Raw genomic sequence first — 24,802 nt, forward strand, 5'->3', positions numbered from 1 at the left:
GTTCTTATGCTTTAGTCTAAATCTGCTTTACTTCTTTCTTTGGGATTTAGAAACAAAGCAAACATGAAATTAATAATACAAAGTATTCCTCAATCTTCCCTTATTTTCCTGTGTGAACATTAAAAAGTTGTCATTTTTAAGTGACATCTATGGCCCTTGAAAAACATTTTAAGCATTTTTTGTGTAATGGAAATTATGAATATTTAATATAGCCATCAGGGAAATACAAATCAAAACCACAGTGAGGTCCTACTTCATACCCACAAAGATGGCTATAATTAAAATGACAGATATAGTATCAACAGTTGGCAAGGATGTGAAAAAATTAGGACTGATATACTGATACTGGGAATGTACAGTAGGGCAGCCACTTCAGAAAACAATCTGGCAGTTCTTCAAGTGGTTAATATAGGTGATCCAGCATTTCCACTCCCTGGTGTATACACAAGAGAAGTGAAAACACATCCACCCAAAAACTTGCACATGAATGTACATGGCAGCATTATTCATAATAACCAAAACACAGAAATGACCCAAATATTCATTAACAGATGAATGGATAAATAAAATGTGGCACACTGGAATCACTGGAATATCACTCAGCAATAAAAATACATGCTGATACATGCTACAATATTGATGAACCTGCTAAGTGAAAAGCCAGTCACAAAGTACCACAGATTATGTGGTTCCATTTATATAAAATTTCCAGAATAGGTAAATCCCTAGAGACAGAAAGTAGATAAGTGTTTACCTAGGTCTGGGAGATGTGTGGGAATTGCAAGGTGATAGCTAGGGGGTATGGAATTTTATTTTGTAGTAATGAAAAAGTTATAAAATTGATCATGATGATCGAAGCACAAATCTGTGAATACACTGAAAACCATTGAATTGCACACTTCAAATGGGTGAATTTTATGGTACATGAATTATATCTCAATAAAGCTTTTAAAATATTCAATATTTATTCAGCTGCAATAATAAATATGAATATTACACAGATGAAGAGGCAGAAAATTAAAATGAAGATGGTGTAATAAAGAAACATAAGAAAAAGGAAGAAATTAGTAAGAGGGAGATAAGAAAATGGAACAGGCAAAGTGAAGTTGATTGTCATTGACAATAGGCTAGGGAAAAGGTCAGAAGAAGCAGAGAAGAGAATAATAAGAAATGGAAAGATAATAGAAGAAAAGGTAAAGTATGACTAAGCAAAAAGGAAAATAGGAAAACAAGAATGAAAGAAACAAAAAGATACTGACAGGAAAGCCCTTTAGAGTTCCCAGACCGCATGTTAACATGAGGGTATTCCCCCAAGCACACAACACCAAGCAATTCTTGAACACCAGCACAGTGTCCAAGAATTCAACTCAATTCTGACTGTTCACCCAAAGGGAGCCTCAGATTGCACAGGATAAGGACTCTGTCCTACAAGACTGCTCCAGGCCCCCACTTCAGATGCCAGTGGCAAGACCTAGGCTGTTAAGTACCACAGATTGGAGGTTTCAACAACCAACAATATTTTGATTACCTCAATGACCAAATACATATTTCTTATAAATCACAATACCACAGAATATATTTGAAAATAAAGATTAAAGATGGCAGAAGGGGATTGTGGGGTATCATGACTGACGCACATGGTATGTGTGGGGTCACAGGGAAGACAGTGTGGCTCAGAGAAGACAAATAGGGACTCTGTGGCATCTTGCTACACTGATGGACACGGACTGCAATGGGGTATGGGGACTCAATAATAAGGGTGAATGTAATAATCACATTGTTTTTCTTGTGACACCATAAGAGTGTAAATCAATGATACCTTAATAATAATAATAATAAAAGATGGTGGTGTAAGAGGTGAGACAGAGACCTCCTACCAAAACCACATATACTATGAGAATATAGTTAATACACTAAATCTTAAATGAGCAACAGGAGAGAAGAGTGTACCAGACTGCATACACCTAGAGAAAAGAGCAGACATCACAAAACAGGATAACATACCAAAGCAGTGATCTGGCAGGATCCAAGCCCTTTCCCCAATCCAGCTCACTGGTGAGAGAAAGAGAAACAGAGCAGGGAGGGGATGGAAGTCTAGGACTGCTGAACACCCAGCCCTGGAGATCTGCTCTGGGAGAAAAAGCCTACATTCTATGGTGCTCTGGAGATTAGTGGGTTTGGAAAGCCAAGACAGGCAGAATACCTGGAGAGACTGAGATCCCAGCCACTTGTGGAAAACAGGAATCCACATCCAGCTGCTCTGGGACAAAAGAAAGGCGGGCAGTCTGAGAGACTTCTTAACAGCGAGAGGGCTTCTGAAGGGGCAAGGATTGCACAGAGCTTACTGCTCAGGGGAAAGGACAGGTGGACAGGAAAGGACAGGGGAAAGGACAGGATGCACTCTGCCCAGCAGGTTGGAAACTTTCAGGAGCTACAGGCACGCCATCCCCATGGCTGGCTATGCAGCTCTGAGGCCACCCACCATGATATGCAGTCCTCTGTGCCTTTCTCTTGGCAGGCACTGGCTTGCAAACCAGCAGTCCCTGATGTTGCGTGAGGCCAGCCAGAGGGAGGCCCCACCTATTGCAGTTACAAATGCAAAGCATAGAGGCATACACCTGTGCATCTGGCCCACTGGTGCTGGCAGTGTAGACAGGCACAGCAGCCAGGAAGGATGTACCAGCTCTTTCCTGCCCCCAGGGACCAGTGCCACTCTGCCGCAACCCCCGACATTGCTGCAGGGGCAAGCAGATGCAGAGAGTAGAGTTTCTGGGCACTACAGGGTGCCACATACAAATATGAAACTTGAACGGAGCTTGGTTCAAACCAAAATCCCACAAACACCAGAAAAAGTGCCAAGTGAACCTGAACTCATGAATCTTCCTGAAAGAGATTTTGAAATAAAAATAAACATGCTAATGGAGCTACAGAAAAATATTCAAGAACTCAGGAAGGAATTCTGGACAGAGATTCAATAATTAATAAATTCAATATCTGAAATGAGCCATACAATGGAGGGATTTAAAATGAGATTAGATGTAGTAGAGGAGATGGTAAATGGAGTAGAAGTTAGAGAACACAAATACAAAGAAGCTGAGGATCAGAGAGAAAAAAGGATCTCTAGGAATGAAAGACTATTGAGAGAACTATATGACCAATCCAAACAGAATAATATTCGCATTATAGGGATACCAGAAGAAGAGAGAGAAAAAGGGATAGAAAGTATCTTTGAGTCGGTAATTTCTGAAAACTTCCCCAATCTGGGGAAGGAAATAGTCTCTCAGGCCATGAAGGTAAACAGATCTCCCAAAACAAGGGACTCAAGGAGGACAACACCAAGACAGACAATAATTAAAATGGCAGAGATCAAGGAAAAGGACAGACTATAAAAAGCAGCCAGAGAGAGGGGAGGGGAGTGGGAGGGTGGGAGGGGAGTGGGAGGGTGGGAGGGGAGGGAGGGAGAAGGGTATTGAGGGGTATTATGTTTAGTACACGTGGTGTGGGGGATCATGGGGGGAACAGTATAGCACAGAGAAGGCACACAGTGGATCTGTGGCATCTTACTACACTGATGGACAGTGACTGCATTGGGGTATGGGTGGGGACTTGATAATATGGGTAAATGTAGTAACCACATTGTTTTTTATGTGAAACCTTCATAAGAGTATATATCAATCATACCTTAATAAAAATTTTAAAAAAAAGCAGCCAGAGAGAGAAAAAATATCACCTACAAAGGAAAATCCATCAGGCTATCATCAGACCCTTCAACAGAAACTGTACAGGCCAGAAGGGATTGGCATGATATATTTAATGCACTGTAACAGAAAGGCTTCAAATGAAGAATACTCTATCTGGCAAGATTATCATTTAAATTTGAAAGAGAGATTAAACAATTTCCAGATAAGCAAAAGCTGAGAGAATTTACCTCCCACAAAATGTCTCTACAGTGTATTTTGGAGGGACTACTATAGATGGAAGTGTTCCAAAGGCTAAATAACTGTCACCAGAAGAAATGAAACCACAGTAAAGAAAGTACAACAATTAATTACTAAGCATATGCAAAATCAAATCATCTACCTCCAAAGTCAGTCATGGGATAGACAAAGAGTACAGAATACGATACCTAATATAGAAAGAATGGAGGAAGAAGGACAAAAAAAAGAACAACCTTTAGATTATGTTTGTAATAGCATACCAAGTGAGTTAACTTAGACTGTTAGATAGTAAGGGAATTACCCCTGAACCTTTGGTGACCATGAATCTAAAGCCTGAAATGGCAATAAGTACATACATATCGACAATCACCCTAAATATAAATGGTCTGAATGCACCAATCAAAAGACAGAGTCACTGAATAGATTAACAAACAAGACCCGGGACTCAAGATGGTGGCATGAGAGGTGAGACAGAACTCCTCCCAAAACCACAAATAGTATGAAAATATAGTTAATTAAAACAACTAACTCTAAAACAGCAACAAGAAAGAAGGCTGAACCAGACTGCATACAGACCTCACAAACAGAGCAGACCTCACGAAACAGGGTAATGTATGAAAGCCTTAATCTGGTGGGACCCAAGCCCTTCCCACACCCCAACTCACCAGCAGGAGGAAGAGAAATGGAGCGGGGAGGGGGTGGAAGCTTGGGACTGCTGAACACCTAGCCCTGGAGGTCTGCTTTGTGAGCAGAAACCTATATTGTGTGGTGCTCTAGACATTGGGGAGCTCGGACAGGCAGAGTGCTTGAGAGACTGAGATTCTGGCCATTTATGGAGGAGGGGACCCACATCCGACCGCTCTGTGTCAGAGGAAAGGCAGGCAGTCTGAGGATTCCTAGCAGCAAGAGGGCTGCTGAAGGAGTGGGGTTTTCATGGAGATTGCTGTGTGAGGGAGGGGAGAGCTGGACAAGGTTGTCTGGGTGTGCTCTGCCCAGCTGGCTGGGAACTTTGAGGAGCTTCAGGCACTACACCCTCTGGCTGCCTACTTAGCTCTGAGGCCACCACTGTGACAGGCAGCCTACTGTGTCTTCCTCCTAGTCTGCTACCACCGGTTTGAAAACCAGAAGTCACTGTGATGGGGTCAGGCCAGCCAGAGAGAGGTCCTGCCTACAACAGCTAGAGACACAAAGCACAGAGGATTACACCTGTGTGCTTGGCCCACTGGCTCTGACACTGGGGACAGGCACCACAGATGGGAATAAGGAAACAGATCTTTCATCCACCCAGGCACCAGCTCTGCTCCCGTACAACCCCAACCTCACTCTGGGGACTGAGCAGCTCCAGAGACTGGAGCTTCTGGGCACTAGAGGGCACCACATAGAATTATGAAATGTCAAAGGAACCTGGTTCAGACCAAAATCTCATAAACCCCAGAAAAAGGGCCAAGTGAAACTGAACTCACCAATCTTCCCGAAAGAGAGTTCAAAATTAAAATTATAAACATGCTTATAGAGGTATGGAAAAATATTCAAGAACTCAGGAATGAATTTAAGTCAGAGATTCAATCATTAAGAAATTCCATATCTGAAATGAAACATAAAATGGAAGGATTAAAAAGCAGATTAGATGTAGTAGAAGAGTCAGTAAATTGAATAGAAATTAGAGAAGAGAAATACAAGAAGCCAATGCACAGAGAGAAAAAGGAATATATAAGAATGAAAGAATATTGAGAGAACTGTGTGACCAATCAAAATGGAACAATATTCCCATTATAGGGGTACCAGAAGAAGAAGAGTGAGAAAAAGAGACAGAAAGTGTTGAGGACGTAATTGCTGAAAACCTCCCCAATCTGGGGAAGGAGATAGTGTCTTAAGCCATGGAGGTGCACAGATCTCCCAACACAAGGGATTCAAGGAAGACAACATCAAGACACATAATCATTAAAATGGCAAAGATCAAGGATAAATACAGACTTTTAAAAATAGCTAGAGAGAGTAAAAAGATCACATACAAAGGAAACCCCATCAGGCTACCATCAGACTTCTCAACAGAAACCTTACAGGCCAGAAGGGAGTGGAATGATATATTAAATGCAATGAAGCAGAAGGGCCTTGAACCAAGAATACTCTTCCCAGCAAGGTTGTCATTTATATTTGAAGGAGGGATTAAACAATTTTCAGATAAGCAAAAGCAGATAGAATTTATCTCCCACAAACCACCTCTACAGTGCATTTTGGAGGGACTCCTATAGATGGAAGTATTCCTAATGCTAAATAGATGTAATCCAAGGGATAGACAAAGAGTACAGAATATGATTCATAACATACACAGAACGGAGGAGGAAGAAAAAAGAGAGAGAAAGAAAAAGAACCCTTAGGTTGTGTTTGCAATACCATTCAAAGTGAGTTAAATTGGTAACCATGAATCTAAATCCTGCAATGGCAATAAGAACATACCTATCGAAAATCACTGTAACTGTAAATGGTCTGAATGAACCATTCACTCTGTTACTGAATGGATAAAAAAAACAAGACCCATCTATATGCTGCCTACAAGAGACTCACTTGAAACACAAAGACATACACAGACTGAAAGTAAAGGGATGGAAAAAGACATTTCATGTAACTAATAGTGAGAAAAAAGCTGGAGTTGCAGGACTTGTATCAGACAAAATACACTTCAAAACAAATAAAATAACAAGAGACAAAGAAGGATATTACATAATGATAAAAGGATCAGCCCAACAAGAGGATGTAACTATTATAAATATCAGTGTACCCAATACAGGATCACCTACAAATGTGAAACAAATACTAACAGAATTAAAGGGGGAAATAGAATGCAATGCATTCATTTTAGGAGACTTCAATGTACCACTCACTCCAAAGGACAGATCCACCAGACAGAAAATAAGTAAAGAGACAGAGGCACTGATCAACATATCAGAACAGATGAACCTAATGGAAAGCTACAGAACAATCCATCCATAAGCAACAGGATACACATTCTTCTCAAGTGCACATGGAACATTTTCAAGAATAGATCATATACTAGGTCACAAAAAGAATCTCAGTGAATTCAAAAAGACTGAAATTGCATCAACCAGCTTCTCAGATCAGAAAGGTCTGAAACTAGAAATAAATTACACAAAGAAAATGAAAAATCCCACAAACACATGGTGGCTTAATAATCAATGGATCAATGACCAAATAAAAACAGAGATCAAGCAATATATGGAGACAAATGACAACAATAATTCAACACCAAAAAATCTGTGGGAGGCAGCAAAGGTCATGCTAAGAGGAAAATATATTGCAATGCAGGCCTACCTCAAGAAAGAAGAACAATCACAAATGAACAGTCTAAATTCACAATTAATGAAACTAGAAAAGGAAGAACAAATGATGCCCAAAGTCAGCAGAAGGAGGGACATAAAGATTACAGAAGAAATAAATAAAATTGAGAAGAATAAAACAATAGAATCAATGAAAGCAGGAGCTGGTTCATTGAGAAAATAAACAAAATAGATAAACGCCTAGCCAGTCTTATCAAGAAGAGTCTACAAGCATAAACAGAAACAGAAATGAGAAAGGAAAAAATCACTACAGACACAACAGAAATACAAAGAATTATGAGAGAATACTATGAAAAGTTATATGGTAACAACTTTATAACCTAGAAGAAATGGACAACTTTCTCGAAAAATACAACCCTGCAAGGATGACCCAGGAAGGAACAGAAATGTGAATACACCAATTACCAGCAAAGAAATTGAATTGGTAATCAAAAGCAACCCCCCTGGCCCAGATAGCTTCACTTCTGAATTTTATCAAACCTTTAGTGAAGACCTAATATGCATCCTCCCTAAAGTTTTCCAAAAAGGAGAAGAGGGAATACTCCCAAACTCATTCTGTGAGCCAGCATCACTCTAATACCAAGACAAGGCAAAGACAACACAATAAAAGAAAATTACAGACCAATATCCCTGATGAACATAGATGCAAAAATACTCAACAAAATATTAGCAAACCGAATTAAAAAATATATCAAAAAGATTATCAAGTGCGATTCATCTCAGGAATGCAAGGATGGTACAACATTCAAAAATCCATCAACATCATCCACCACACCAACAAAAAGGACAAAAACAACCTGATTATTTCTACTTATGCTGAAAAAGCATTTGACAAAATAAAACACCCATTCATGATAAAAACTCTCAACAAAATGTGTATAGAGGGCAAGTACCTCAACATAATAAAGGCCATATATGACAAACCCACAGCCAACATTATTCTTAACAGCGAGATCTGAAAGATTTTCCTTTAAGATTGGGAACAAGACAAGGATGCCCACTCTCCCCACTTCTATTCAACAAAGTACTGGAGGTCCCAGCCATGGCGATCAGACAAAACAAAGAAATACAAGGCATCCAGATTGGCAAGGGAGAAGTCAAACTGTCCCTGTTTGGAGACGACATGATATATAGTACATAAAAAAACCCTAAAGAATCCACTCCAAAACTACTACATCTAATATCTGAATTCAGCAAAGTTGTGGGATACATAATTACTACACAGAAATCTGTTGTATTCCTATACACTAACAATGAACTAGCAGAAAGGGAAATCAGGAAAACAATTCCATTCACATATGCATCAAAAAGTATAAAATACCTAGGAATAAACCTAATGAAGGAAGTGAAAGACCTATACTCTGAAAATTACAAGACGCTCTTAAGAAAAATTAAAGAGGACACTAACAAGTGGAAACTCACCCCATGCTCTTGGCTAGGAAGAATTAATATTGTCAAAATGGCCATCCTGCCTAAAGCAATCTACAAATTCAATGCAATTTGAATAAGAATACTGAGCACATTCTTCAACAAACTGGAACAAATAGTTCTAAAATTCATGTGGAATGACCAAAGAACCCAAATAGCCAAAGTAATCCTCAGAAGGAAGAATAAAGCTGGGGGAATTACACTCCCTGACTTCAAGCTCTACTACAAAGCAACAGTAGTCAAGACAATTTGGTACGGGCACAAGAACAGACCCACAGACCAGTGGAACAGAATAGAGCCCAGATATAGACCCAGGCATATATGGTCAATTAATATACAATAAAGGATTCATGGATAACAATGAGGAAATGACAGGCTCTTCAACAACTGGTGTTGGCAAAAGTGGACAGCTTCATGTAAGAGAACAAAACTGGATTATTGTCTAACCCCATATGCAAAAGTAAACTTGAAATGGATCAAAGACCTGAATGTAAGTCATGAAATCATAAAACTCTTAGAAAAAAATATAGGCAAAAATCTCTTGGACATAAACATGAGTGACTTCTTCATGAACCTATCTCCCTGGGCAAGGGAAACAAAAGCAAAAATGAACAAGTGGGACTATGTCAAACTAAAAAGCTTCTGTACAGCAAACGACACCATCAGTAGAACAAAAAGACATCCTACAGTATGGGATAATATTTTCATAAATGACATACACAATAAGGGTTTGACATCCAAATTATATAAAGAGCTCATGAACCTCAACAAACAAAAAGCAAATAAACCAATTAAAAAATGGGCAGAGGATCTGAACAGACACTTCTCCAAAGAAGAAATTCAGATGGCCAACAGACACATGAAAAGATGCTCCACTTCACTAGTCATCAGAGAAATGCAAATTGAAACCACAATGAGATATCACCTCACACCAGTTAGGATGGCCACCATCAAAAAGACACACAACAACAAAGGCTGGCAAGGATGTGGAGAAAGGGGAACCCTCCTACACTGCTGGTGGGAATGTAAACTAGTTCAACCATTGTGAAAAGCAGTATGGAGGTTCCTCAAAAAACTGAAAATAGAAATACCATTTGACTCAGGAATGTCACTTCTAGGAAATTACCCTAAGAATGCAGCAGCCCAGTTTGAAAAAGACATATACATCCCTATGTTTATGGCAGCACTATTTACAACAGCCAAGAAATGGAAGCAAATTAACCATCAGTAGATGAATGGATAAAGAAGATGTGGTACATATACACAATGGAATATTATTCAGCCATAAGAAGAAAAAAAATCCTAGCATTTGCAACAGCATGGATAGAGATAGAGGGTATTATGCTCAGTGAAATAAGCAAGGTAGAAAAAGACAAGTATCAAATGATTTCACTCATCTGTGGAGTATAAGAACAAAGTGAAAACTGAAGGGACAAAACAGCAGCAGACTCACAGAACTCAAGAATGGACTAACAGTTACCAAAGGGAAAGGAACTGGGGAGGATGGGTGGAAAGGGATAGATAAGGCAGGGGAAAGGAGCATTATGATTAGCACACATAATGTAGCACGGGTGGCCACGGGAAAGGCAGTATATACAGAGAAGACAAGTAATGATTCTATAACATCTTACTACACTGATGGACAGTGACTGTAATGGGTTATGTGGGGGGGGGGCTTGATAATAGGGGGAGTGTAGTAACCATACTGTTCAAGTAATTGTATATTAATGATATAAAAAAATCTAACTGAAAAAAAAAGACCCATCTATAAGCTACCTACAGGAGACTCACTTCAAACCCAAAGACATATACAGACTAAAAGTGAAGGGATGGAAAAAGAAATTTCATGCCGCTAATAGGTAGAAAAAAGCAGGGGTTGCAGTATTTGTATCAGATAAAATAGAGTTCAAAATAAAGTAACAAGACAAAGAAGGACATTACCTAACGATAAAGGGGTCAGTCTGACAGGAGGATATATCTATTATAAATATATATGCACCCAACATAGGAGCACCTAAATAGGTGAAACAAATACTAACAGAATTAAAGGGGGGAGACAGAATGCAATACATTCATTTTAGGAGACTTCAACACACCATTCACTCCAAAGGACATATAAACCAGACAGAAAATAAGTAAGGAGAGAGAAGCACTGAACAACATATTAGAACAGATGGACCTAACAGACATCTACAGAACTCTACACCCAAAAGCAAGCAGGATACACTTTCTTCTCAAGCGCATGTGGAACATTTTCAACAACAAATCATATATTAGGCCACAAAAAAGTCTCAGTAAATTCAAAAACATTTAAATTATACCACCTAGCTTCTCAAACCACAAGGTATGAAACTAGAAATAAAGCAGAGAAAATGAAAAAGTCCACAAACACATGGAGGCATAACAGCATGCTCCTAAATAATTAATGGATCAATTACCAAATAAAAACAGAGATCAAGCAAAATATGGAGACAAACAAAAACAATAATTCAACACCACAAAATCTGTGGGACACAGTGAAGGCTCTGCTGAGAGGAAGTATATTGCAATACAGGCCTACCTGAAGAAAGAAGAACAATCCCATATGAATGGTCTAAACACACAATTAATGAAACTAGAAAAAGAAGAACAAAATGAGGCCCAAAGTCAGTAGAAGGTGGGACATAATAAAGATTAGAGCAGAAATAAATAAAACTGAGAAGAATAAAACAATGGAAATAATCAAAGAAAGCAGGAGCTGGTTCTTTCAGAAAATAAATAAAATAGTCAGAAAATAAATTGCCCTAACCAGACTTATCAAGAAAAAAGAGAGTCTACACACATAAACAGCATCAGAAGTGAGAAAGGAAAAATCACTACAGAGACCACAGAAATACAAAGAATTATGAGCAAATCCTATGAAAAATTATTTGACAACAACTGGATAATCTAGAAGAAATGGACAACTTTCCGAAAAATACAACCTTCCAAGGATGACCCAGGAAGAAACAGAATATGTGAACAGACCAATTACCAGCAACAAAATTGAATTGGTAATAAAAAACTACCTAAGAAAAAATTCCCAGGACCAGATGGCTACACTGCTTAATTTTATCAAATATTTAGTGATGACCTAATACCCACCCTCCTTAAAGTTTTCCAAAAAGGAGAAGAGGAGGGAATACTTCTAAACTCATTCTATGAGGGCAGCATAACTCTTAATACCAAAATCCGGCAAAGACACCACAAGAAAAGAAAATTACAGACCAATATCCCTGATGAAAATAGATGAAAAAATACTCAACAAAATAGTAGCAAACAGAATTCAAAAATACATAAAAAATATCATCCATCATGATCAAGTAGGATTTATTCCTGGAATGCAAGAATGGTACAATATTCAAAAATCCATCAACGTCATCCACCACATCAACAAAAAGAAGGACAAAAACCACATGATCATCTCCATTGATACTGAAAAAGCATTTGACAAAATTCAACATCCATTCATGATAAAAACTCTCAACAAAATGTGTATAGAAGGCAAGTACCTCAACATAATAAAGGCCATATATGACAAACCCAAGGCCAACATCAAACTTAACAGCGAGAAGCTGAAAGCTTTTTCTTTAAGATCTGGAACAAGACAGGGAAACCCACTCTTCCCACTTTGATTCAACTTAGTACTGGAGGTCCTAGCCATGGCAATTAGAAAACACAAAGAATTAACAGGCATCCAGATTGGTAAGGAAGAAGTTAAACTGTCATTCTTTGCAGATGACATGATATTGTACATAAAAAAAGCCCTAAAGAATCCACCTCAACCTACTAGATCTAATATCTGAATTCAGCAAAGTTTGGAGGATACAAAATGAATACACATAAATCTGTTGCATTCCTGTAGAGTAACGATGAATTAGCAGAAAGAGAAATCAAGAAAACAGTTTCATTCGCAATTGCATCAGCTTTCTTTAATAAAATACTTAGGAATAAATCTAACAAAGGAAGTGAAAGCTTTACACCCTGAAAACTACAAGACACTCCTGGGAGAAGTTAAAGAAGACACCAGTAAATTGAAACACACCTGTGCTAATGGATAGGATGCATTAATACTGTCAAAATGGCCATCCTGCCTAAAGCAATCTACAGATTCAATGCAATCCCTATCAAAATGCCAACAGCATTCTTCAACAAACTAGAGCAAATAGTTCTAAAAGTCATATGGAACCACAATAGCCAAAGCAATCCTGGGAAGGAGGAATAAAATGAGGGATTACACTCCCTGACTTCAAGTTCTACTACAAAGCTACAGTTAGAACAATTTAGTACTGGCACATGAACAGAATCACAGACCAATGGAACAGAAGTGAGAGCCCAGATATAGACCCAAGTATATATGGTCAATTAATGTATGATAAAGGAGCCATGGATATACAATGGGGAAATGGAAGCCTTTTCAACAACTGGTGTTGGCAAAACTGGACAGCTACATGTAAGAGGATGAAGCTGGATTACTGTCTAACCCCATACACAAAAGTAAACTCGGAATGTATCAAAGACCTGAATGGAAGTTATGAAACCATAAAACTCTTAGAAGAAAACACAGGCAAAGATCTCTTGAAAATAAACATGAGCAACTTTTTCCTCAACGCATCTCCTTGGGCAAGGGAAACAAAAGCAAAAATGAACAAATGGGACTACATCAAGCTAAAAAGATTATGTACAGCAAAGGACACCATCAGCAGAACAAAAAGGCACCCTACAGTATGGGAGAATGAATATATTTGTAAACGACTTACCCAACAAGTGGTTAACATCCAAAATACATAAAGAACTCACACACCTCAACACCCAAAAAGCAAATAACTGGATTAAACTGGATATGAACAGACAATTCTCCAAAGAAGAAATTCAGAGGGCCAACAGGCACATGAAAAGATGCTGCACATCGCTAATTAGCAGAGAAATGCAAATTAAAACCACAATGTGATATCACCTCACACCAGTTAGGATGGCCAACATCTTAACTAGGAACAACAAATGTTGGTGAGGATGCGGAGAAAGGGGAACTCTCCTACACTGCTGGCAGGAATGTAAGCTAGTTCAACCATTGTGGAAAGCAATATGGAGGTTCCTCAGTAAACTAAAAATAGAAATACCATTTGACCCAGGAATTCCACTCCTTCGAATTTACCTAAAGAATACAAGTTCTCAGATTCATAAAGACATATGCACCACTATATTTATTGCAGCACTATTTACAATAGCCAAGATATGGAGGCAACCTAAGTGTCCATCAGTAGATGAATGGATAAAGAAGATGTGGTATATAGACACAATGGAATACTATTCAGCCATAAGAAACAAATTCTACCATTTGCAACAACGTGGATGGAGCTAGACGGTATTATGGTCAGTGAAATAAGTCAGGCAGAGAAAGACAAATACCAAATGATTTCTCTCATTTGTGGAGTATAACAAGGAAGCAAAACTGAAGGAACAAAATAGCAGCAGACTCACAGAATCCAAGAAGGGACTAGTGGTTACCAAAAGGGAGGGGTGAGGGAGGGTATGTGGGAAAGGAGTGAGAAGGGTACTGAGGGGTATTGTGATTAGTGCACATGGTGTGGGAGTGAATCATGGGGAAGACAGTGTAGCACAAAGAAGACAAGTAGGAACTCTGTGGCATCTTACTGCACTGATGCACAGTGACTGCAATGGGCTATGGGGTGGGTCTTGGTAATAAGGGTGAATGTAGTAACCCCTCTGTTTTTCTTGTGAAAGCTTCATATGAGTGTATGTGACAGCTTAAATAAATAAATACAAAAAAATAAAATAAAAAGGAACTATAAGAAGGAATAAAGAACTAATTCTACATAGTAGATGTTGTAAAATATTTTGTAATAAAAATAGTGAAAAGATTGCTGATTCAATAACCCAAATATTTTGTCCAGATGCTAGATTAGGATTCCCTGTAGACAGCACATCTGTGGTTTCTGGGGCACTGAGTAAATACAGATGGTAATAATGATGAAAGAAATAACATCCAAAGAAAGGAGCTAACATCCAAACAAATACTCCACAAACCAGTTTTTTCCCAAAAGGCCTTTGGCTAGCCCCGTTATGACAGATGGATGCTGTCCCGAGAGGAAGGCGTGTGCATCTCCCAGTCTTCAGAGGCATACTGTAACAATATCCGCAATATTATTATAATTTTGAAGGCTAGAGCCAACTTCACTCCTGGACTCAAGGACAGTGATGATTATTGTTGCAATTTCTGCAGTATGCAGAGGTAGGTTGCTGCAGGTGCTTAGAATGTAAAACAGTCCCCATGCATCACCATCACTAGTCACCCAAAATGCCACAAGCTGTGACTCTTGCTAGCATTCATCCTGCTGGATCTGCAGGTGCATATTCTCTATCAAGATAGATGTTCCTCTTCTAGGATTTTCATTTCTCAAACTGCAAGTGAATTTTGACATAACCTGTTAAGTGGTCACCCACTGGGACACCTTAATTAATTTCATGATATTATTGAATCCTTTTGGTGAGAGCTCTTTGCCTGTGGGTGTTATGGGTAGTTTCTACGTCTGAAGCTGCTCCTTTCATATCTAAGACACAGTGGCCTCTCTGCCTAGGGACTTTTCCCAGGCCATTAACATGTTAAATATATACTTTTGAGAGATCTTTGTAGATCCCATACACTTTGTTCTGTAAAAAAAAACAAACAGAAAAAACTCCAAAAGCCTCATAATGAGGAGAGATCTGTTCTATGATATAAGCAGCATGGCAATGCTATTATTGGAGTGTTGCTTCTTTTTGTAAAACTTAGATTTCATATTGGTTACAGCTGGTATGTTCTTTATGAGAAGTTCTTCTTAAACAATGGGATAGATTCATGTCCTAATCTCAGGTGAAGCAGGGTCAGTGATTAGCCTTAAGTAAGACATATTCTGTGCCTCAGACTGCCAGGGTTTAGCATAAAATTGACCAAAGGTCCTTTATATTGGTTCCTTCCTTGAAGGTGGAATGAAAACATTTCAGTATGTAAATCCAAGGAAGCAGGGTGATTGACATCTAACTCTTCTAAGTGCTTCTCAGCAACCACTGAAAGCAAAACTTCTGCCTACATCTAAGATCAAGGCAGGTTGAATAATCTACTAAGAGATCCTGGAAGGAATTTATATAACCTACTGTGATCCCGCCTGTTTTCATTTAAGAGTGACCCAGCAGTATCCCACTTGAAGCCATAGAATACAGTTCTGGGAGCAACCAGACGAAGCAAAACAAAGAGCCACCTGTATGTGTAACATTTTATCACAATTAAATACTGGTGGATAATATATAACAAAACACTTCAGGATCAGAGTTAACAAAAGTACACATAATTCAAATGGAATAAATACTTGGAAAATAACATTTTCTGAATTCATGACAGTTGTAATCCTCCTCACCCTTTCTCTGCCAGCTCCCTTTCAGCACCTGCTAGGCCCCACTCCTTACCTGGTTTCCTGGGTACAGCTGGAAGAAAGGAGGCTTGGGAAAGGGGATTCAGAGCTTAATATGAAATGGAATAAGTCACAGGAAACATGTCCCTTGGGGCTTTTCCTCAGAGTAGCTCACCATACCTTGTCCTTTGTCTGCCTCTTCTTGGCTGCCCTCATCTCCCTATTTAGTCTCTATTTAGGGAACTGAGGTGGCTGCACGTACTCCACTTAGATGTAACCTCCTAGGTTTACTGGACACAGCAAAGACACACCATTGCCCTGAGATCACAAATCACACTAAACCTCCAGGGGTGTGTGGGAGATGGTGCGTCTGGCAGTTCAGGATCAAGGGGAGTTTGTTCTTCTTGTTTCCCCTGACTTCTTTTCTCTCAGTTTATTTTACTTCCATAATTTTAATTTGTAAGTTAACTAACACCTTAGTAAGCATTCAACTGAAGATCTGATCTTACAGGAATTGTACAGGATAAAATGAGGAGAGGTGAGCTGGAGGAACACCAATGGGCCCTCGTGTGGTAGATGGTGGGCACCATTTCTACAACTACTCCAACCCCTTATCTTTGGGGGCTGCCTTAGTGTGTGAGTGCTACTTAGGGGTGGGAAAGTCGTGAAAAGTAAACACTTGGATTAGTGAATCTGTCAAAATTAATCTAAAATTTCATAGAGAAAGTGGAATTTTATTTCATTTTTATGTAATATTTTTTCTGTACTTATCCTTTATTTTTTAAAATTGTAGTTGATATAAAATATTGTATTACATTCAGGGTACAACACAGTGAATTTTAGAAAGAGGAATTGTAGAAGTAGCCTAAGCATGTACAAATTAATGAATTTATTACTTCTAATAAATCCATTTAACTTAGTGAATGATCTTATAATTTGCTTAGGTATATTTCCCACTGGAAAGAAATTGCTACAAGCAACTCTTCAGCTAACTTCAAAAGTAGGTGATTTTTAGCAATCCTTTATGGGAAATCCTTGTGAACAAAAATCATACATTTCACACATGTACAGATTTCTAAGCAACTAACATTTCAGCACCCTGAAATGTATATAAATATAGATGAATTTTCCATGTTACTTACGTAAGACTGTTATTTGGGAGTAGAATGAAATGTTCTATTTTTTTTTAGGGTTAGATAAAAAAGGTTTTTAAAAAATGAACCCACTTTAAAAAGCAGTTGCAAATCTCATTGTTTCAGTAATGATTTTCAGTGAGCAAACTTCACCTGGCAAAATAAATGCCTCAAAATCTTAGAAATATCTTTTAGGTTCTATGCCACTGTTGTTCTACAAGTGTTCCACAATACTGAGACGCTGAAAGTGGTAGCATATTGAAGAAGCATATTGTCATACCTAGAAAGATTAGTAACTCTAACATAGCCAATCCTAATTATGGTTATTGTACAATCTGAGGGTATTCGCTCTGTACTGTGACCATCTGAGAGACGCAGTATATAGAGACGTTACCTTTGTGGAATACTGATTCAGACTGCCTGGTTTTCGTTTTTGGCTCTATTGTTTACTGGAGCTGTATCATCTTGAGCAAATTACTAGCTCAGTTTCCTTACCTGTAAAAGGAGAATACCAATAGCACCTAGCTCATAGGTTGTGAGGTAGTAAGAGATAATACATGTAAAGAGCTTAGATTAGTGCCTGGCATATAATCTGTACTCTATAAATGTTAGTTATCCTTAGCCTTAAGCTACTCACTTATTTCCAACTCATGGCCACCACCACAAAGTTGTCATCACCCAGTGCAAGCTTCTATATCAGCCTCCAAACTGATACTCCTCCAATCTATTCCTCACATAATATAGTGATCTTTTACAAATTTAAGGCAGTGCAATTAAAACATAACACTTATTTAACCAAATCTTCTTTAGCAGTTATCATTTGGAAATGTTGTATTAAAGTGCTTTGTAAAATTAACTAATTTGATCTTCTGAACAACCCAATAAGACAGGTCTATTATCTGCATTTCACAGAGGAGCAAAAAAAAAGAACATCAGGCTACTTGCTCAAAGTTACATAGTCAATTCCTGTGAGGGTCAGGATTTCATTTAAGGTACGTTAGCTCTAGAACCCATGCTCTTAATGATGACTACCACGGCTGCCTCTCATCATCTTCAGTTACATTTGGAATAAAATCTCTACTTTATTACGGCCTTCTTACTCTGGCTCTGGCCTAGCTTTACACCCTTATCATGTCCCACTCACTCACACGCCTGCAAGACTGACCTCTTGCCTGTACTTTGAACACTGTGGTTTCCACTTTGGGAGTTTCATAGACCTGATGGCCTTCTAGAGAACATATTTAGGTGGCCATCTTTGTATGAGGACAGAGAATTGTATGTTTTGTTTGATTATGAATAACCAACGTGTAGCACACAGTAGGTTCTCAATGGCAGATAAAAACATATTAAGAAATGACAAGTATAAAAATGGAAGGAGATTGAGGATTAAAGATGTCAGTGTGAGAGGAGAGACAGAGGCTTCCTCCTAAAACTGGATACAATTAGAAAAAATAGTTGGTGCAACTAATCCTGAGAGAGCAACAGGAAAGAGGCTGGCATCAGACTGCACACACCTGGAGAAAAGAGCAGACCTCACGGAACGGGGTAACGTACCAGAGCTGCAGCTCCACGGGACCTGAGCCCTTCCCCCACCCCAGCTCACCAGGAGGAACAGAAATGGACCAGGGAGTGGAAGGCTTGGGACTGCTGAATACCTAGCTCCAGAGATCTGCTCTGGGAGCATAAACCTGCATTTATTGGTGCTTTCATGAGACTTGCATGACTACTGGGATGGAAAGTTAATACAGGCAGAGTTCCTGGGGTGTCTGGGATTCTGGCTGCTTGTGGAAAGCAGGGATGCATATCCGGCTGCTCTGGGACAAAAACTTATACCTGTGTGCCCAGCCCACTGGCTCAGGCAGTGGAGAGAGGCACAGCAGCTGGGAGGCAGGGAACAGCTCTTTCCTCCCCCCAGGCACCAGTACTGCTCCCCTGCGACCCCCGACATTGCTTCAGGGGCTGAGCAGCTCCAGAATAGAGCTTCTGGACACTAGAGGGCGCCATATACAAATATGACATGCCAAAGAAACCTGGTCCAGAGTAAAATTATTAATATAACTCCAGAGAAAGATTTAAATGATATGGACCTCGTGACTCTTCCTGAAAGAAAGTTCAAAATAAAAATAATCAACATCCTAATGTAGGTACGGAAAGACATCCAAGAACTCAGGAATGAATTCAGGTCAGAGATCCAATAGTTAAAGAACACGATGGAGGGTATTAAAAGTAGGTTGGATACGGTGGAGGAGACAATAAATGAAATAGAAACTAAAGAGAAGGAATACAAAGAAGCTGAGGTACAGAGAGAAAAAAGGATCTCTAAAAATGAAAGAATATTGAGAACTGTGTCACCAATCCAAATGGAACAATATTCACATTATAGGGATACCAGAAGAAGAAGAGAGAAAGGGATAGAAAGTGTCTTTGAGGATGGTTGCTGAAAACTTCCCCAATCTGGGGAAGGAGACAGTCTCTCAGGCCATGGAGATCCACAGATTTCCCAACACAAAGGACCCAAGGAAGACAACACCAAGACACATAGTAATTAAAATGGGAAAGATCAAGGATAAGGACAGACTGTTAAAAGTAGCCAGAGACAGAAATAAGATCACATACAAAGGAAAGCCCATCAGGCTAATATCGGACTTCTCAGCAGAAACCTTACAGGCCAGAGGGAGTGGCATGATGTATTTACTGCCATGAAGCAGAAGGGCATGGCACCAAGATTACTTTGTCCAGCAAGATTATCATTTAAATTTATATGAGGGATTAAACAATTTCCAGATAAGCAAAAGCTGAGAGAGTTTACCTCCCACAAACCATCTCTGCAGTCTATTTTGGAGGGACTGCTATAGATGGAAGTGTTCCTAGGGTTTGATAGCTGTCACCAGAGGTAATAAAACCAAAGTAAAGAAAGTAGAACAGCTAATTATGAAGCAAATACAAAATTAAATTAACTATCCCCAAAGTCAATCAAAGGATAGACAAAAAGTACAGAATTTTATACCTAATATATAAAGAAAGGAGGAAGAAAAAGGAGGAGAAATAGAAAACAACCTTTAGATTGTGTTTGTAACAGCATACTAGGAGAGTTAAGTTAGACTCTTAGATAGTAAGGAAAGTAACGTGCAACCTTTGGTAACCACGAATCTAAAGTCTGAAATGGCAATAAGTACATTCCTATCGACAATCACCCTAAATGTAAATGGACTGAATGCACCAATCAAAAGACATAGAGTCACAGAATGGATAAAAAAAACAAGACCCATCCATATGCTGCTTACAAGAGACTCACCTCAAACCCAAAGACATGCGCAGACTAAAAATCAAGGGATGGAAAAAGATACTTCATGCAAACAATAGGGAGAAAGAAGCAGGTGTGTTGCAGTACTAGTATCAGACAAAATAGACTTCAAAACAGAGAAAGTAACAAGAGATAAAGAAGGACACTACATAATGATAAAGGGCTCAGTCCAACAAGAGGATATAACCATTCTAAATATATATGCACCCAACACAGGAGCACCAGCATTTGTGAAACAAATACTAACAGAACTAAAGAGGGAAATAGACTGCAATGCATTCATTTTAGGAGACTTCAACACACCATTCACTCCAAAGGACAGATCCACCAGACAGAAAATAAGTAAGGACACAGAGGCACTGAAAAACACACCAGAACAGATGGACCTAATATACATCTATAGAACTCTACATCCAAAAGCAACAGGATACACATTCTTCTCAAGTGCACATGGAACATTCTCCAGAATAGACCACATACTAGCTCACAAAAAGAGCCTCAGTAAATTCAAAAAGATTGAAATTCTACCAACCAACTTTTTAGACCACAAAGGTATAAAACTTGAAATAAATTGTACAAAGAAAGCAAAAAGGCCCACAAACACATGGAGGCTTAACAACACACTCCTAAATAGTCAATGGATCAATGACCAAATTAAAATGGAGATCCAGCAATATATGGAAATAAATGACAACAACAACACAAAGCCCCAACTTCTGTGGGATGCAGCGAAAGCAGTCTTAAGAGGAAAGTATATAGCAATGCAAGCATATTTAAAGAAGGAAGAACAAACCCAAATGAATAGTCTAACATCACAATTATCAAAATTGGAAAAAGAAGAACAAATGAGGCCTAAAGTTAGCAGAAGGAGGGACATAATAAAGATCAGAGAAGAAATAAATAAAATTGGGAAGAATAAAACAGAAAAAAATCAATGAAACCAAGAGCTGGTTCTTTAAGAAAATAAACAAAATAGAGAAGCCTCTAGCCAGACTTATTAGGAGAAAAAGAGAATCAACAGAATCAGAAATGAGAAAGGAAACATCACAACGGACCCAACAGAAATAGAAAGAATTATTAGAGACTACTATGAAAACCTGTATGCAAAGAAGCTGGAAAACCTAGAAGAAATGGACAACTTCCTAGAAAAATACAACCTTCCAAGACTGACTCAGAAAGAAACAGAAAACATAAACAGAGCAATTACCAGCAATGCAATTGAATCGGTAATCAAAAAACTACCCAAGAACAAAACCCCTGGGCCAGATGGATTCACCTCGGAATTTTATCAGACCTACAAAGAAGATATAATAGAATACCCATTATCCTTAAAGTTTTACAAAAAATAGAAGAGGAGGGAATACTCCCAAACTCATTCTATGAAGCCAACATCATTCTAAAACCAAAACCAGGCAAAGACCCCATCAAAAAAGAAAATTACAGACCAATATGCCTGATGAACATAGATGCAGAAATACTCAAAAAAATATTAGCAAACTGAATTCAAAAATACATCAAAAGGATCATACACCATGAACAAGTGGGATTCATCCAGGGATGCAAAGATGGTACAACATCTGAAAATCCATCAACATCATCCACCACATCAACAAAAAGAAGGACAAAAACCACATGATCATCTCCATAGATGCTGAAAAAGCAATCAACAAAATTCAACATCCATTCATGATAAAAACTCTCAACAAAATGGGTATAGAGAGCAGGTACCTCAACATAATAAAGGCCATATATGATAAACCCACAGCCAACATCATACTGAACAGTGAGAAGCTGCAAGCTTTTCCTCTGAGATCGGGAACAAGGCAGGGATGCCCACTCTCCCTACTGTTATTCAACATAGTACTTGAGGTCCTAGCCACGGCAATTAGACAACACAAAGAAATACAAGGAATCCAAATTGGTAAAAAAGAAGTTAAACTGTCACTATTTGCAGATGACATGATATTGTACATAAAAAAACCATAAAGACTCCACTCCAAAACTAGAACTAATATTGGAATTCAGCAAACTTGCAGGATACAAAATTAACACACAGAAATCTGTGGCTTTCCTATACACTAACAATGAACTAATAGAAAGAGAAATCAGGAAAACAATTCCATTCACAATTGCATCAAAAAGAATAAAATACCTAGGAATAAACCTTACCAAGGAAGTGAAAGGCCTATACCCTCAAAACTATAAGACACTCTTAAGAGAAATTAAAGAGGACACTAGCAAATGGACACTCATCCCATGCTCCTGGCTAGGAAAAATTAATATTGTCAAAATGGCCATCCTGCCCAAAGCAATATAAGACTTGATGCAATCCCTATCAAATTACCAACAGCATTCTTCAACGAACTAGAACAAATAGTTCAAAAATTCATATGGAAACACCAAATACCCTGAGTAGCCAAAGCTATCCTTAGAAGGAAGAATAAAGTGGGGTGGGGATCTCACTCCCCAACTTCAAACTCTAGTACAAAGCCACAGTAATCAAGACAGTTTGGTACTAGCACAAGAACAGACCCACAGATCAGTGGAAAAGAATAGAGACCCCAGATATTAACCCAAACATATATAGTCAATTAATATATGATAAAGGAGACATGGACATACAATGGGGAAATGACAGTCTCTTCAACAGATGGTGCTGGTAAAACTGGAGAGCTACATGTAAGAGAATGAAACTGGATCACTGTCTAACGCCATACAGAAAAGTAAATTCGAAATGGATCAAAGACCTGAATGTAAGTCATGAAACCATAAAACTCTTAGAAAAAAACATAGACAAAAATCTCTTGGACATAAACAGTGACTTCTTCATGCACATATCTCCCTGGGCAAGGAAAACAAAAGCAAAAATGAACAAGTGGAACTATATCAAGCTGAAAAGCTTCTGTACAGCAAAGGACACCATCAATAGAACATAAAGGTACCCTACAGTATGGGAGAATATATTCATAAGTGACAGATTCTATAAAGGGTTAACATCCAAAATATATAAAGAGCTCCCGCATCTCAACAAACAAAAAGCAAATAATCCAATTAAAAAATGGGCAGAGGAGCTGAACAGACAGTTCTCCAAAGAATAAATTCAGATGGCCAACAGACACATGAAAAGATGCTCCACATCGGTAGTTATCAGAGAAATGCAAATTAAAACCACAATGAGATATCACCTCACACCAGTAAGGATCGCCACCATTCAAAAGACAAACAACAACAAATGTTGGTGAGGTTGTAGAGAAAGGGGAACCCTCCTACACTGCTGGTGGGAATGCAAATTAGTTCAACCATTGTGGAAATCAGTATGGAGGTTCCTAAAAAAGCTCAAAATAGAAATACCATTTGACCCAGGAATTCCACTTCTAGGAATTTACCCTAAGAATGCAGCACTCCAGTTTGAAAAAGACAGATGCACCCCTATGTTTATCACTGCACTATTTACAATAGCCAAGATATGGAAGCAACCTAAATGTCCATCAGTAATGATTGGATAAAGAAGATGTGGTACATATACACAATGGAATATTACGCAGCCCTAAGAAAAAACAAATTCTACCATTCCCAACAACATGGATGGAGCTAGAGGGTATTATGCTCAGTGAAATAAGCCAGGCGGAGAAATACAAGTAACAAATGACCTCACTCATATGTGGAGTATAAGAACAAAAGAAAACTGAAGGAACAAAACATCAGCAGAAGCACAGAATGCAAGAAAGGTCTAACGGTTACCAAAGGGAAAGGGACTGGGGAGGATGGGTGGAAAGGGAGGGATAAGGTTGGGGAGAAAAGAAAGGGGGCATTACAATTAGCATGTATAGTGTTGGGCGGGCACGGGGAGGGCTGTGCAACACAGAGAAGACATGTAGCGCGTCTACAGCATCTTACTACGCTGATGGACAGTGACTGTAATGGGGTTTGTGGGGGGGACTTCGTGAAGGGGGGAGTCTAGTAACTATAATGTTCTTCATGTAATTGTAGATTAATGATAATAAAATGAATTAAAAAAACATATCTATTAAAAACTTACGACATAAAAAAAATGGAAGGAGAGATCAGGAAAGAAGATGCTGATATGAGAACAGGCAGAAACCTCCTTCCAAAAAAACATATACACAAAAATACAGCAAAACAACTAATTCTGAAAGAGTAACCTGAAGACTGCTACAGACTGCCTAAACCTTGGTGAAAACCTCACAGAAAAGGG

General features: G+C 38.7%; 1 protein-coding gene across 1 annotated transcript in view; it reads left to right on the plus strand.

Moving 5' to 3' along the window:
• The window catches only part of C6H11orf65 (chromosome 6 C11orf65 homolog), a 122,207-nt gene that overhangs the window by 90,299 nt on the left and 7,106 nt on the right, over positions 1-24,802 (plus strand). The window contains exon 9 of the mRNA XM_073240011.1: positions 17,094-17,149. Coding sequence (XP_073096112.1) covers positions 17,094-17,149 — 56 coding nt within the window. The remainder of the gene's footprint in view (positions 1-17,093; positions 17,150-24,802) is intronic.

This window comes from Manis javanica, chromosome 6 (assembly GCF_040802235.1).
Source record: "Manis javanica isolate MJ-LG chromosome 6, MJ_LKY, whole genome shotgun sequence".
Classification (NCBI taxonomy): Eukaryota; Metazoa; Chordata; class Mammalia; order Pholidota; family Manidae; genus Manis; species Manis javanica.